Source organism: Lepidochelys olivacea (assembly GCF_965140295.1).
Source record: "Lepidochelys olivacea isolate rLepOli2 genome assembly, chromosome: 7".
NCBI classification, from domain to species: domain Eukaryota; kingdom Metazoa; phylum Chordata; order Testudines; family Cheloniidae; genus Lepidochelys; species Lepidochelys olivacea.
Genome location: NC_140417.1, coordinates 115,753,020 through 115,765,971, shown reverse-complemented (window position 1 = coordinate 115,765,971; position 12,952 = coordinate 115,753,020). Strand labels below are relative to the sequence as shown.

At 43.4% G+C, this 12,952-nt stretch overlaps 1 protein-coding gene across 3 annotated transcripts in view; it reads left to right on the top strand.

Annotated features, from left to right (window-relative positions):
• ACSL5 (acyl-CoA synthetase long chain family member 5) overlaps positions 1-8,608 on the top strand; it is a 41,517-nt gene extending 32,909 nt beyond the window's left edge. For 2 of the 3 annotated variants that reach the window (XM_084635278.1, XM_084635279.1), the window contains exons 14-21: positions 1,154-1,249; positions 2,509-2,581; positions 4,360-4,448; positions 4,535-4,651; positions 5,464-5,607; positions 6,860-6,961; positions 7,463-7,534; positions 7,946-8,608. In XM_084635278.1, coding sequence (XP_084491404.1) covers positions 1,154-1,249; positions 2,509-2,581; positions 4,360-4,448; positions 4,535-4,651; positions 5,464-5,607; positions 6,860-6,961; positions 7,463-7,534; positions 7,946-8,086 — 834 coding nt within the window. In that variant the 3' untranslated portion in view covers positions 8,087-8,608. The remainder of the gene's footprint in view (positions 1-1,153; positions 1,250-2,508; positions 2,582-4,359; positions 4,449-4,534; positions 4,652-5,463; positions 5,608-6,859; positions 6,962-7,462; positions 7,535-7,945) is intronic. The other variant, XM_084635280.1, reaches the window with a different exon arrangement.
• Positions 8,609-12,952: the final 4,344 nt, after the last annotated feature.

The window sequence follows — 12,952 nt, the reverse complement described above, 5'->3', positions numbered from 1 at the left end:
AGAATGGGAAACATGTAACACTGAGGTGAATTACACACAAGGACTTCTAAAAACACTACACTATTTTATAGCAATAGTTTAAACAATGCAGAAAAACTATTAGACTTGCAGTGATTGACTTCATTGTACACACATGCATGAATGCAACTTTGAGTTGCTGTGTTCCAGTTGGATTGAAGTGTCCTGGGGGGGAGGAACACTCTGCACCTGTTTAGTCTGAAGGCAGAGTTGAGCTGAAACTGAACTTTCTGGAAGGTGGGACTTCTTCTCTCCTTGTCCTTAAAATCTAGAAGTTTCCAGTCCTTGGTGACTGCTCCTTGTGGTGGTGTTAGTGTAAGGTACAGTACACTAGATACTCTTCTGGCATCTAAGAATAGCCTAGTTCTTTGTTCAGAGTGAGCAGCCCCTGGATCAACAACCAAATTGGGGCAATAGCAGCATGGGTAGGGGAGGGAAATGAGAGCTGGAAGCGAAAGCAGGTGATGAAGGTAGAGATTTAATCCTTGAGTTATCACTGGCTGCCCATTTAAAATGGATAAATGACAAGCATTCCCCACCTCCAGCTTGGATTTTACTTGTAGCTACCTCAGGTGAGAGTGTAATTCTTGGCACTTTGAAAAGCACCCTGAGACCCTTGCCAAATTAGCTTGGGATGGGGGAGGGGAATGCTGATCGGACTTCAAGGCAGCCATGTCTAGCTTAGAAGTAACTTCAAAAGGTAGCCTCCATGTTCTAGAGCCAAGTGGGACAGAAAAGTGATGTCTCAACTCTTCCTTTGAGAAGCTTGATGCTTGCACCACTGATGCCTGTTAGATAGGAAGACCTGTTGGAATGTCTTGTGATCCTCTGCCTTCAGTGAATGGCACACAAGCCTTAGTCCATTTGCTGGAGCCATATTCAATTCTGTTCGAGAGGTGGTATCCTGCCTTTGGAGGGCTTATGTGGCATAGAAAATGACTAGCTGCTTGTGGCAATCCTCTCCATTAAGGAGAGGAGGAAGAAATCCAGAAAATGGGCATACCTTGAATGAAGTCACAGGTTCCCATACACAGCTTTAAAGTGAGATACCATTAAACATGCTGATTAGTCACAAACCCTTGACTCTTATAGATGGATCAGGCTCTGCTTTGACTACTCTAATCATTTCTTGCAGGAGACCATGGGTGGGCAGGTGCGTATAATGGTAACAGCAGCTGCCCCCATATCTCCCTCTGTCCTGACACTTCTCAGAGGAGCATTGGGATGTCAGGTAAGCCACCTTCTCTGAGACTACTGTCAAATCAAGTCTGAAGTTAGCAGAACACTTTAGATGGCACTTTCACTGACAAGTGACACTGGCCCAGACTGAGTAGTGGGGGATGATTTTTGTATGAAGTATGGACTTCTCCACATGCTGAGAAGACAAATGCAATAGCATTCCACACTGCAGAATAGTCTTCATTAAAAGACCTCACATCTAGAACAGACTCTCCATCATTGACTCTGGATCACACTAACACTCTTCTCCCCTATCTATGTACCTGCATTTTTCTAGCTGGATCCAACATCATACAATCTTTAGAGTTCAGTGCTATATAGAATAAGGGCCTCTTCCTGAATGAGTGGAGGATGAGGTAGCTTGGAAGGCTGATGCTGTCAGGCACTTCATATAGTCAAATCCAAAGACTAACTCCCTATCATAAAAAGCTTAGTCCAAATAGAAAGCAAAGGAGAGTGGAGAGGAGCAGTGATTCAGATGACTGAATTTAAAGCATCTCATAATGCCACAATCCTATAAAGACTTGTTGGTTTTTTTGTACATGTTTATCTCTGAAAATTAAGTTTGCAACCCCCCCCCACGCTGTAGCATTAGTATAGAAGGGGGAGAACATGAACCTTTTGTGGCACACTGTTTTTAGTGGCTTGTAGTTCTTCTCTCCAGAAGATGCTCCCTGCAATACAGCAGTCAATGTGCAGGGGAGTATAATGGGGTGCCAGGAGTCTTCTAGCAACTTGCCCTGTTGGCAAGTGTGTTCACTTTATGCAGGCTTCTCTGTGGCAGGAGTGCACCACTAGATCTATGCAGGATGTGGGTAGTGGGAATGGCTCTGGAGGGAACTGGGAAGGGACTCTGGACAGCTCAGCTCAGGGAGGAAACAGATTTGTTACCTTTTTCTTGCCCATAGGAAGAGTTTGGATGGGATCTCTACTCAAATCTGCACTTGGACCATTAATAGGGAGGCCTGCACTAGGAATTCTGCATTTATGTCAAGGGACTGGATGTAGGCTCAATCTTCTAACTCTGACCATACAAAAAAAGTAGGCTATTGGATCTAGGTGGTTTTTACAATAGCTGTACATAATATTAATTTACTTCTATTCCATATAAAGGATGGATAGGCCAGAAGTGGCCAAAGACTTCATATTGCCATGTAAAGTGCACCTTGACACTCTACCGATGGGCACAACTCTTGTGTGACAGCACAAGGACTCCAGCACTAAAAGGGTATTTGTTTCCATCTTATCCAGATTTTTGAAGCCTATGGTCAGACAGAATGTGCAGCTGGCTGCACCTTCACTGTGCCTGGAGACTGTACAACAGGTATGGCTGAGATTGAAAGTCTTCTCTGAAGCTGCCAAAGGCAGATGGCCTCACTTCCATGGAAAGTGGGCAACTAAATTGTCCTAGGAGCCTTTGAAAAGATCACCCTGCTAGACACAACTTAAATACTTTCAGCTTCTTGCTGCCCTGTAGTGTACACCACTTCTCAAACACCCGTTAGCACCAGTTAACCTTGCTTTCACTTTTCTATGAGGGCTGGCTAGCCTGAATAACATCTCTTCATGTGATGAACAGAACTTACTGACCAGGTGGCTTAATTGTATAGCTCTGTTGGGGGCAGAAGGATAGAAATGTGTTCTTTGGGCATATAAGGCTCTAAAGGACCAAAGCGCACGCACATCTTCCTTGCTCACGCTTCTCCCAGAATCTCTTCAGTATCTCTTCTGAAACACAATTGGAGGTCCTACCAAACTCCCAGCCATGAAAAAATGTCCCAAATGACACAATCTAGTCTCCCCTGCAAAATCTGGTCTTGTGTGCTTTTATCCTATACAGATTTCACAAGGGAGACCAGTGTTCCTCAAATTCGGGGGTTCTGTCCCAAAAGGGAGTTGTGGGGGGAGGGTTGCAAGGTTATTTTAGCAGGGTCACAATACTGCCACCCTGACTCTGGCCTTCAGAGCTAGGTGGCCAGAGCAGCAGCTGTTGACTGGGCACCCACCTCTGAAGGTAGCACCTTGCCAGCAGCAGCGCAGAAGTAAACTGTGGCAATACCATACTATACCATCCTTCCTTCTGCACTGCTGCTGGCAATGGCTCTACCGTCAGAGCTGGGTTCTCAGCCAGCAGCTGCCGTTCTCCAGCTGCCTAACTCTGAAGGCAGTGCTGCCACCAGCAGTACTGCAACCCCCCCCCCCAACAATAACCTTGTGACCACCCCCACAACTCCTTTTTGGGTCAGGCCCCCTACAATTACAACACTGAAATTTCAGATTTAAATAGCTGAAATCATGGAATTCATGATTTTTAAAATCCTATGACCATGAATGTGGTGGGGCCCTAAACATAATCCAGGGAGGCACTGTTACGTGTTCAGGTGTTTTTACACAACATATGGAATACTGAATCAACTTCCATTTTGTCTCTTCCTGGAGGAATGCAGAGCTGCTTTATTGTTGCTCATAATACCCAATATTTAGATTGGGTTAACTAAGCCTCAATACAACCCTTATTCAGGAAAAAGCTAGATCCAACTTGGATCACTTCATCACTGTGAATTGAAGCTACTAGGCAGAAATCCATTTACCAGCACACAGCAGCCAAGACTTAGGACAGGGGAAAATTTCAAATAGATGAGCAGGGGCAGGGCGGGAGGAGTTTACCCTAATTAGAAAAATGCCAGGACATGAGATGGAGGGAGCAAACTCACTTACACATGTCCTAGCATTTTAAACACTCAGTGGCAAGGACCAATGACTTGCATTTCAATAGATGCTATAGCTTCAGCATGAATAACCTGGCAGCTAAAATGCTCTTCACCTCTGATCAAGATCTGTTGGGTTTGTTCTTCCTGCAATGGTGAAGAAATCCCTAATCCAACCATTGCTTTCCTACCTTGTATAGTACACAGATTAGAAACTCCAAAGCAATATAGGGGGCCCTCAAAATCTCAATGCTTTGAATTCCAGACCCTCCAAGCAAAGTAGAAACTGACTTTAAATTGACACCCTCAAAATACCTTGAGGGTGCAAGGAAGTAACCTCTGGATTCTGCAAAAGGTTACAGACCTTACAAATCTGCCTAAATTTCTCCTGCAGGCCATGTTGGAGCCCCTCTACCCTGCAATATCATAAAACTAGAAGATGTGGCTGACATGAACTACTTCTCTTCCAATAATGAAGGAGAGGTAGGCAAACCTGTCTCTGGAGTGATTCTGTGTGGATTGGTGCAATGCTACATGTGATGACAAGTGCTCTTGTTTGTATGCTGTAGGTCTGCATTAAAGGACCAAATGTCTTCAAGGGTTACTTGAAGGATCCTGAGAAAACAGCTGAAGCTATTGACCAGGATGGCTGGCTTCACACTGGAGACATTGGGAAATGGATGCCAGTAAGTTGTCACTGGTTTAATTCCTGCTATAGGAGGAACACTTCCCTAGTTTGCAGAGGAATCTTTGGGAAGTGATTGTCCCTACTAAACTTGTAGTGAAGGCAAAAAGTATTGGACTGTCATAGGCTACATAATCCCAAATTGTTAAAGATAGGCCTAAGCATCTTTCTTTTGGATATGAACTCCAGTTAACTCTATTTAGTTAATCTGGGGGTTTTGCTTGGCATACTACAAAGATAATCTAGACATAGAACTGGTGTTTGGAGTTGGAGTCTGAGTCTTGGACTCTACACTCTGACATCTAAGTTAGAATCATCTAAGGACCACTTCTCACCACTATGCTTGGCACAATATGTGGTTAAATAAAGAGGCCAGTAATTGTTAAAGTTGCTGGGGTGAGGGTGGAGTGCCCAAGACCAATTAGCTCGGATAAGGGAGACTTCAAATAACACCTGTCAGGCCAGTAATTTAACTCAAGAACATGCCATTGCTTTCACAATGATCAGGCAAGGTGAGATCTTTTTATTAAGAGAATAAAGGTGCTGCCTAATCATGTCCTGAGATAATTACAAGAATAACTGAGGGGTTGGGGCTACAGAGAAACTGATTAACTTAACCAATTAGTACCTCTCAACTTCTCTGTGGGGTTGTGAAGATGCAGCTGTCTGAGACAAGCTGCATGATTCCATGCAACAAAAATGAAACCCATTACAGAAGGGAGTAGGTCTTCTTTTTAGAAGCAAGCTTTAATTTGGGGGAGAAGGAAGACTCCAAATACTAGGAAATACCCTAACATTAAAACATTACTGTAGAATGGAACTCTGAAGATCATTGACAGAAAGAAGAACATCTTTAAGCTAGCACAAGGAGAGTACATTGCACCAGAGAAGATTGAAAACATCTACATCAGAAGTGCTCCTGTAGCCCAAGTTTTTGTACATGGGGACAGTTTAAAGGTAAACTGCTTCTTTCCTGAGTGCTATACTCCCTAAATAGGAAACGAGTGCTCAGCCTTGAAGAATCAGGCCTTTTGAAGCATTACCTTGAGTACTTCAGACCCATCAATTGCTCTGAAGCTCATTCTGTGTACAAGCTGCAGCTTCCCCTCAAGAGCCTCTGGGTTTAGTATGTGGGTATAGCTGGCCTGTGATATACAGGAGGTCAGATTACTGGTGGACCCTTTTGGCTAAACAGGCTGTCTCTTGCTAGCCCTCCCTATTAGAGGGCAGGAATCTTCTCTTCAGCAGTGTTTGTCAGGATGCTGTCCCACAATTTTTGTGATCTCTAAGTAGGCTGGGAGGTGATGAGTGTGGGTTTTGAGTGATCAGAAGTTGCCTGAATATCACAGCAGTTGATAAAATTCCCATGTACTTCAATGGGAGCATTTAGACAAATGGTGAAACATCTTAAAAACCAGAGGGCAATCATCAAACTCTTAAGAAATAAGTGCCCAGAGCATAGGATGGATGGCTATAGACTCTAATTTGAAGCCGCCATTAAACTGTAGCTCATACTTAGAGTTTTGCATAATGTAAATAAGCTCTAACAGTAAGTAGTTGGTGTATATGTAACTCACCCTAGCCAGAGAACTCAGGCAATTGTATTATAGACTTAGACTTTAAGGCCAGAAGGGACCATCATGATCATCTAGTCAAACCTCCTGCACATCACAGGCCACCATTTCACCCACTCCTGCAATAAGGCCATAACCCAGGCTGAGTTACTGAAGTTTCCAAATCATGATTAAAGACTTCAAGTTACAGAGAATCTACCACTTACTCTGGTTAAAACCAGCCCATGCTGCAGAGGAAGGCCCCAAAAAACCAAACCCTGAGGGTTTCCATCAGTCTGACCTCAAAAGTTCTTCCTAACACCAAACGGGGTAATCAGTTATGCCCTGAGCATGTGGGCAAGACTTTTCCAGGTGTCTGGCAATGAATTATCTGCAGTAATTGCAACTGTTTAAAAAAAACAACTGATCTTAACTAGGCACTTCCTCTGATCCATGATGCATGTCTTCTTAGAAGGGAATCTGTCCATATCGGTGAGAGGCAAAGTGAGAACCCTAGAGTTCTGCAAAGTCTCTTTGGGTTGATTCTAGGTAGGACTCCTGTACAGAGTCCAACAGCTTAATGCAATCCTGTTCAACATTTAACTTTTGACACTTTCACATCATACATCTTGTTCCAAATGTGACTCTTTTTCCAGTCTTCTCTAGTGGGTGTAGTGGTTCCTGACCATGAAGTACTTGCAAAATTTGCAGCAAAACTTGGAATAAAAGGTTCATCTGAAGAAATTTACAAAAATTCAGTAAGTGACTCTTTATCTTAAGATTGTGTCTTCTGCAGCACAAGTATAATGCACCCAGAAGACAACAGTCCTGCAGAAACTACTTTAAGGTGGACTTAGGATTTTTCTTTAGTGTCTTTAGAGTTCTATAATTTAAGCTTCCATTTAAAATACTAGTTGCTAGTCTCAACCATTTGAGTGTCCCGGAGCAAGCACTGGGTTGAGGTGGCAAGCCCTGAGTTCTAATCTTAACACTGCCATTGCCACAGGGGCTTAGGAAGAGTAAGGCAGTGTAATGACTTCCAATCTGGCAAATGAGGATAATGCTCTACTGGCCTTCCTAGGGGTGTGGCTGATGTTTATAGGGCTCTGAACACAGCACTGAGTGGTAAGTATCCAACACCTCTAAGCATAACTTCACAAGAGGCCCGCTACCCCACCAAGAATTTAGAAAGGGAGGTAGCTTTAAACTTCTGCTTGCTGTGTTGTGTGAGGTCTGTTTTTCAACTTGGTGTATTCTAGGTATTGAAAAAAGCTATTTTAGAAGACATGGTCAAAGTAGGAAGAGAAGCTGGCCTTAAGTCCTTTGAACAAGTGAGTATTTATGAACTTTCTGTTAACAGGCATTAGCACAGGCACACAGTGGCTGCCAAAGGCCTGGGAAGTATGCATTGCTGTAGCTTATACTAGTCCTGAACCTCCTTAGTAAAGAACCTATCCAAATGGAAATTCAGTGGCTTTTCAAAAAGAAAATAAGTACTTGTCACCTTAGACTAACAAATTTATTGAAGCATAAGCTTTTGTGAGCTACAGCTCACTTCATCAGCTGCATTCAGTGGAAAATACAGTGGGGAGACTTATATACATAGAACTAACATGGCTGCTACTCTGAAACCTGTCAGTGGCTCTTCAGTTTATCATGGTACTGATGATCCCCTCAAATGCTGATCAACTAGCTGTCAGTGATGTGCTAGAAAATGTAAATGTCTGTCTTTCTACACTCAGGTAAAAGACATCTACATTCATCCACAGATGTTCACTATTGAACAGGGACTCCTGACTCCAACCCTGAAGGCGAAGAGAACAGAACTCTCTAAATACTTTCAGACTCAACTTGAAGCCCTCTATGCAAATATGCAGGAATAATAGGGTGGCATATCTAAACACCTTGAAATTTCTGTGGAATACCAAAGCACTCCCCAGGACAGTAAGTCACCTGCTGAGAAAGATTTGAACAGAGGAGCAAGAGGAATCTTAACAGGAAGATGATACGTTTATACTTGCCAATTTTATGCCATGGCTTGGACTTCATCATAATGATGACCGTAAGCTATTGTGTTCCAGTTTCCTCATCTCTGGAATAGGCACAAGACTCCAAGTAAGGTGGAAGCTCTTGCTTTCAGACTGAAGCACGCTGATCTCTAAAATGTGCTTATGAAGCAAATGGGCAGGTTCTACTAAGCTTCATTCTGTGTCAAAAAGTGGTGGTCACACTCCATGCCCTCCACTTATTAAACTGAAATTGTCATTGGCTGGAAGACTGACCTTCGTTCATAGTTCCTCCAGCACTTTCTTAAGCCTGAAATTATTCATATTCTGCTTCAGCTGCCTTCTGGTAACCACTGCTAATGTGAAGCAATAAATTTTAATTGCACATTCAAAAAACTATCCTGTAGGAGTGATCATTTCTGCAGTGTGTACTTGCCAAAATTCAGTCACTCAGACCACAGTGGTAGAATGTCTTTGCAGAATGCTTTGTTACACAGACATCTTAGCTCACATTATAGCTGACCTACTGGCTTCATGCTTGCATGCATACCACTGGGCTACAGGACAAACATGGGGTGATAAAAACTGAGACCTCTCTCCATCTGATAAGTTGAGTGAAGCTGTTTTCTGTTGTCCTTGCATATGGAATACTGAGTCAGTCCAATGTTAGTGCTGGAGATTCCAGCAGGAAGCTGTAGCCTTCAGGTAAGGCCACAAGAAGTGTCCTTTCAAAGCTCTCCAACTTAAAACTTAATCATAACATGAGGTAATATTAAGACAACTGTATGACTAAATCTGTCAAATTGTCTCCTAACCTACCAGGATAGGTTAAATAGGAAGAGAAGTGTGCAACATGAGAATTTTTTATTTTTCTAGTAGCTATCAGGTGAGAAGTGCCTCTCACTATTGTGCCCTTCTCTTCCATTATGATAATGGGAAGCAGCTGATCACAGATGGCAGGTGGGTGGGGCTGAGACAGCTAAGCAGAGATTTCTATAGAAGTCCCTCCCCACATAAAGCAAACACTCTGTAAAACAAGGAATTGGGGAACCTATCCAGTAGCCCCTTCCTTCCAAAAGGATGCTTCTGCAGAGGGAATGTAAACTTCATTTGTAAATCTTCCTGAGAAGGCTGAGACCAGGTCTACACTGGTATAACTACATTGCTCAAGGGTGTGAAATGTCCACACCTCTGACAGTTACACCAACCTAAGCCCCAGTATAGACAGTGCTATGTCAACATAGCTACTACCTCTTGTGGCAGTAGATTAGCTACACCTATGGGAAAGCTCTTCTATCCACATAGCACTTTAGTGATGATGCTACTATGGTAGTGCAGCTGTGTTGGTGCAGTGCTTAAATGTAGACCTGCCCTTACACTTTCCCAGTGCCCCAAGGAATTTCTGGGAATGGTTTCCTAGATGCCTACCCTACCAACTGTGGCAAAAATTAATCTTACCTGTAGTAAGCTGACACCAAGGGCCTTGGCTCTTTGGATGTATTGACATGAACTGGGCACAACTGGGGTGCATGGTCAATATGTATGCTCTCCTTTAGCATGAAAGGCATACCTGTTCATGCCACAACCTTCCAAAGGGGGTGCTAATGGTTAAACCAACAAAAGGATGGGCAACAACTTCCTGGGAATCATGGAACAGCTTCTAGAATTGGAATCTCCTTATTCCCAGCTTTTTTCCCCAAAAGAGACACCTCTCTACATTCTTTCAGAGGTGGTAGTGGCTAGTCTATATTGCAATAAACCTTCAGCAGTGAGTTTCAGAACCCAGGTCAACTGACTTAGGCTTATAGTTTACAGGGCTAAAAGTAGTAGTGAGGACAATCCAGGCTTGAGCCCAAGCCTGGACTCTGATTTCCCCCCACACTGGATTTCAAAGCAGGGGCTCCCTCCCAAGACAATGTCTACACTGCTGCTTTTAGCCACATAGCATAATCCCAGCTCTGAGCTGCACTACCATGTGGCTCTTTTTATAGGGGTATAGATGTACCCTAGAAGTCAAGCCAGTTTTGTCAAACACTCTGATTTAACCTAGACCCCTGATCAGGTGGTGAGTCTGATATGCCTGCTTAAAGGATACTGTTAAGGTTGCCACACTTCCATGGTGCTTGGTTGTCACTTACTGTCCCAGAGAAGCTCTAGTGTAGTTGAGATCACCAGGACTTTGCGGTGCTGGGGTTGTATGACAGTAACATCTAAAGATGGGCCCACTAGTGCTGCATAGTGGACAACTAAGTAGTCCCTGCCCTAAACACTTGCTGTTTTTTCTCCACCCCAGAAACATAACTTGCTCAATGAACTTCAGGGTGAGCTCTACCTCGATACCAGAATGCATTAGAGGCTAAGTACAGCTCATCATGGATTTTTCTGAACTTACACTAAGCAGCCTGGTTGCTGAAAGTGTTCCAGGTCTGGATGAGAGTCCCTGCTTCAAGAGTTCTGCTGGCTTCTGTATGTGCTGCCAAGTCTAAGTGCCTTCTGTACCAGAAGAGGATTGCCACTCTGTTTATATTAAACAGTCTTGAAAAATGACTAGTTCTTTGCCCAGGATGCTATTTGTTGTTATGCAGAAGATTTGACCTACTTATCCCTTCCAAAAGCAGGGAGTGACACTCATGCCTAGGGCCCCCCCAAATTCAGTCTGTTTTGGTCATAAGATTTTAAAAATGAAATTTGATGTCAGCTCTTTAAATCAGGGATTTCAGTGTTATAATTGTAGAGGTCCTGACCCACAAAGGAGCTGTGGGGGCAGTTACAAGGTTATTGTAGGGATTGTAGTACTGCTCCATTTACTTTGGTGGTGCTGCTGCTGGAGACAGCATTGCCTTCAGAGCTGGAGAGGAGCAGGTGATTGCCACAAGCCCAGTCTGAAAGCAGAGCCACCACTATCACCAGCATTGCAGAAGTGAGGATGGCATAGTATGGGCACTTAGCCAACAGCCACTGCTCTCTGGCTGCCCAGCTTTGAATAATGCAACTCCCTTTTGGGTCAGGATCACCAATTCTGAGAAACAATGGTTTCTCCCCACCACCCCCATTAAATCTATACAGTATAGGGTAAAAGCACATAAGACTAGATTTCAGTCCATGAGGTTTTTCATGGCTGTGAATTTGGCAGGGCCCTATTCATGCCTCAGGCACAAGCCTTATGTACCATGAGGTAGACTTTTCCAGAACAGAATTGCCTTCATGTTGCTTTCTGTCCCTTTGAAGTAGCCAGTATTGGCCACTGCCTGGCAGGACACTAGATTCCATAGACCACTGGTCCAATCCCACTGAGCCATGTTTGTGGTGTGATTTCTTCCCCCCAACACCGCTGGGAGCTGTTGAAGTGAACTAAAACAGCTACTCAATTTTGGAACCTTTTTATTTTCAAAATATTCTTTCCCTGTGAGTCTCCCTTACAAGTATGTAAGGGTCAAGAGTGAGAACTGCTTTAGCTTTCAGTATATTCCTACTGACAACCCAGAAAGGGATACAAAGATCTGAGAATTATTTAACTTTGCATTCCATCAGGTGCATGGTTCTATCTTCTCCGAAGGAATAGCTTGAAACCCACACAGGAGCTGAAGCAGTGAGGGTTGGTTGGCTCTGAACAGGCAGCCTGCAACGCTAACCCTTCCTCAAATAAGAGTTAGCAATTGTAATGTTAACAGAACTACTTGTGGGTTTACTTTGAACTGTTTGCACAAAAATCTCCTGAGTGTTCTTTGCAGTTCTAATTCTCAGGGTCCACACTGTCTTGCATTTCTAGTAGGTGGGTATTAACTCACATGTGGCTTCTTCAAAGATGCCTGACACACACTACCAAAACATATTCTATCCTGTACTCTGCAGGAATGCCAATGGGAAGTTAGGATACTGCAGCAAGTTGCTTCCATCTTAAAACAAGTTTTATCTAAGCAGGGAAAAAAACAAGCAAGTTGTTCCTACTGCCTATAAGGTCAAATTCTCTTCCTTCCTTCCATAGAACTCTTAACCTACTCCAAGAGTAGGTAACACTGAGATGAAGTTATGACCTGACTCTCTAGGAGTAGGTCATTGCAAAGGAAAAATACATAGTTGTAGTTACTATTTAACATCCCTTCAGTAAAGAAATTCATACTTGAAAACCAACCATGTTTTATGGTTTTTAAAGTCTTATTAGGATTTAGAGGATGGGTATCCTGTATGCATAGTTTCCTTTGGTGAAACTTGGACTGCCTACTCAGTTTTCATTTAAACAAATTCCTGGCCCTTAGAGTTGTACAGACCTTCATAAAAGGAACATTGAGTAAATGTAGGGAACTCTCTCTATAGGCAGAGATTTGAACAGTCCATTCAACTGACAAGTTCATAGCCTCCACAGATCCGCCCCCACAATGCTACAAAACTGAGCATCTTTTGATGCAATGAGACACTTTAGCCAAGACCTGCTGCTTCTCTAGGCAAAATTAACTGCATTCTTCCTGCATTAGTCCATGGAATCCTGTTTCTAGCTAGAGCCTAGGGCAGCTAGGAATGCAGGCTAGCTAAATGGGCTCAGAAAAAGACATTCAAGTGAGTCACTGCAACCAGCTACAACCATCTCAATTCTCTACTAACCATGAAAGAAGTCTCTGAGCTAGGGTGCCTGGCAAACATTGCAGAAATTAAGGCCCATCAAGCAGTTTGGCTCATGCCACTACACACCCTTATGTATAGTGTCATCAGAACCCCTCAAATGGTTGAAATCATTAAAGTAAAACC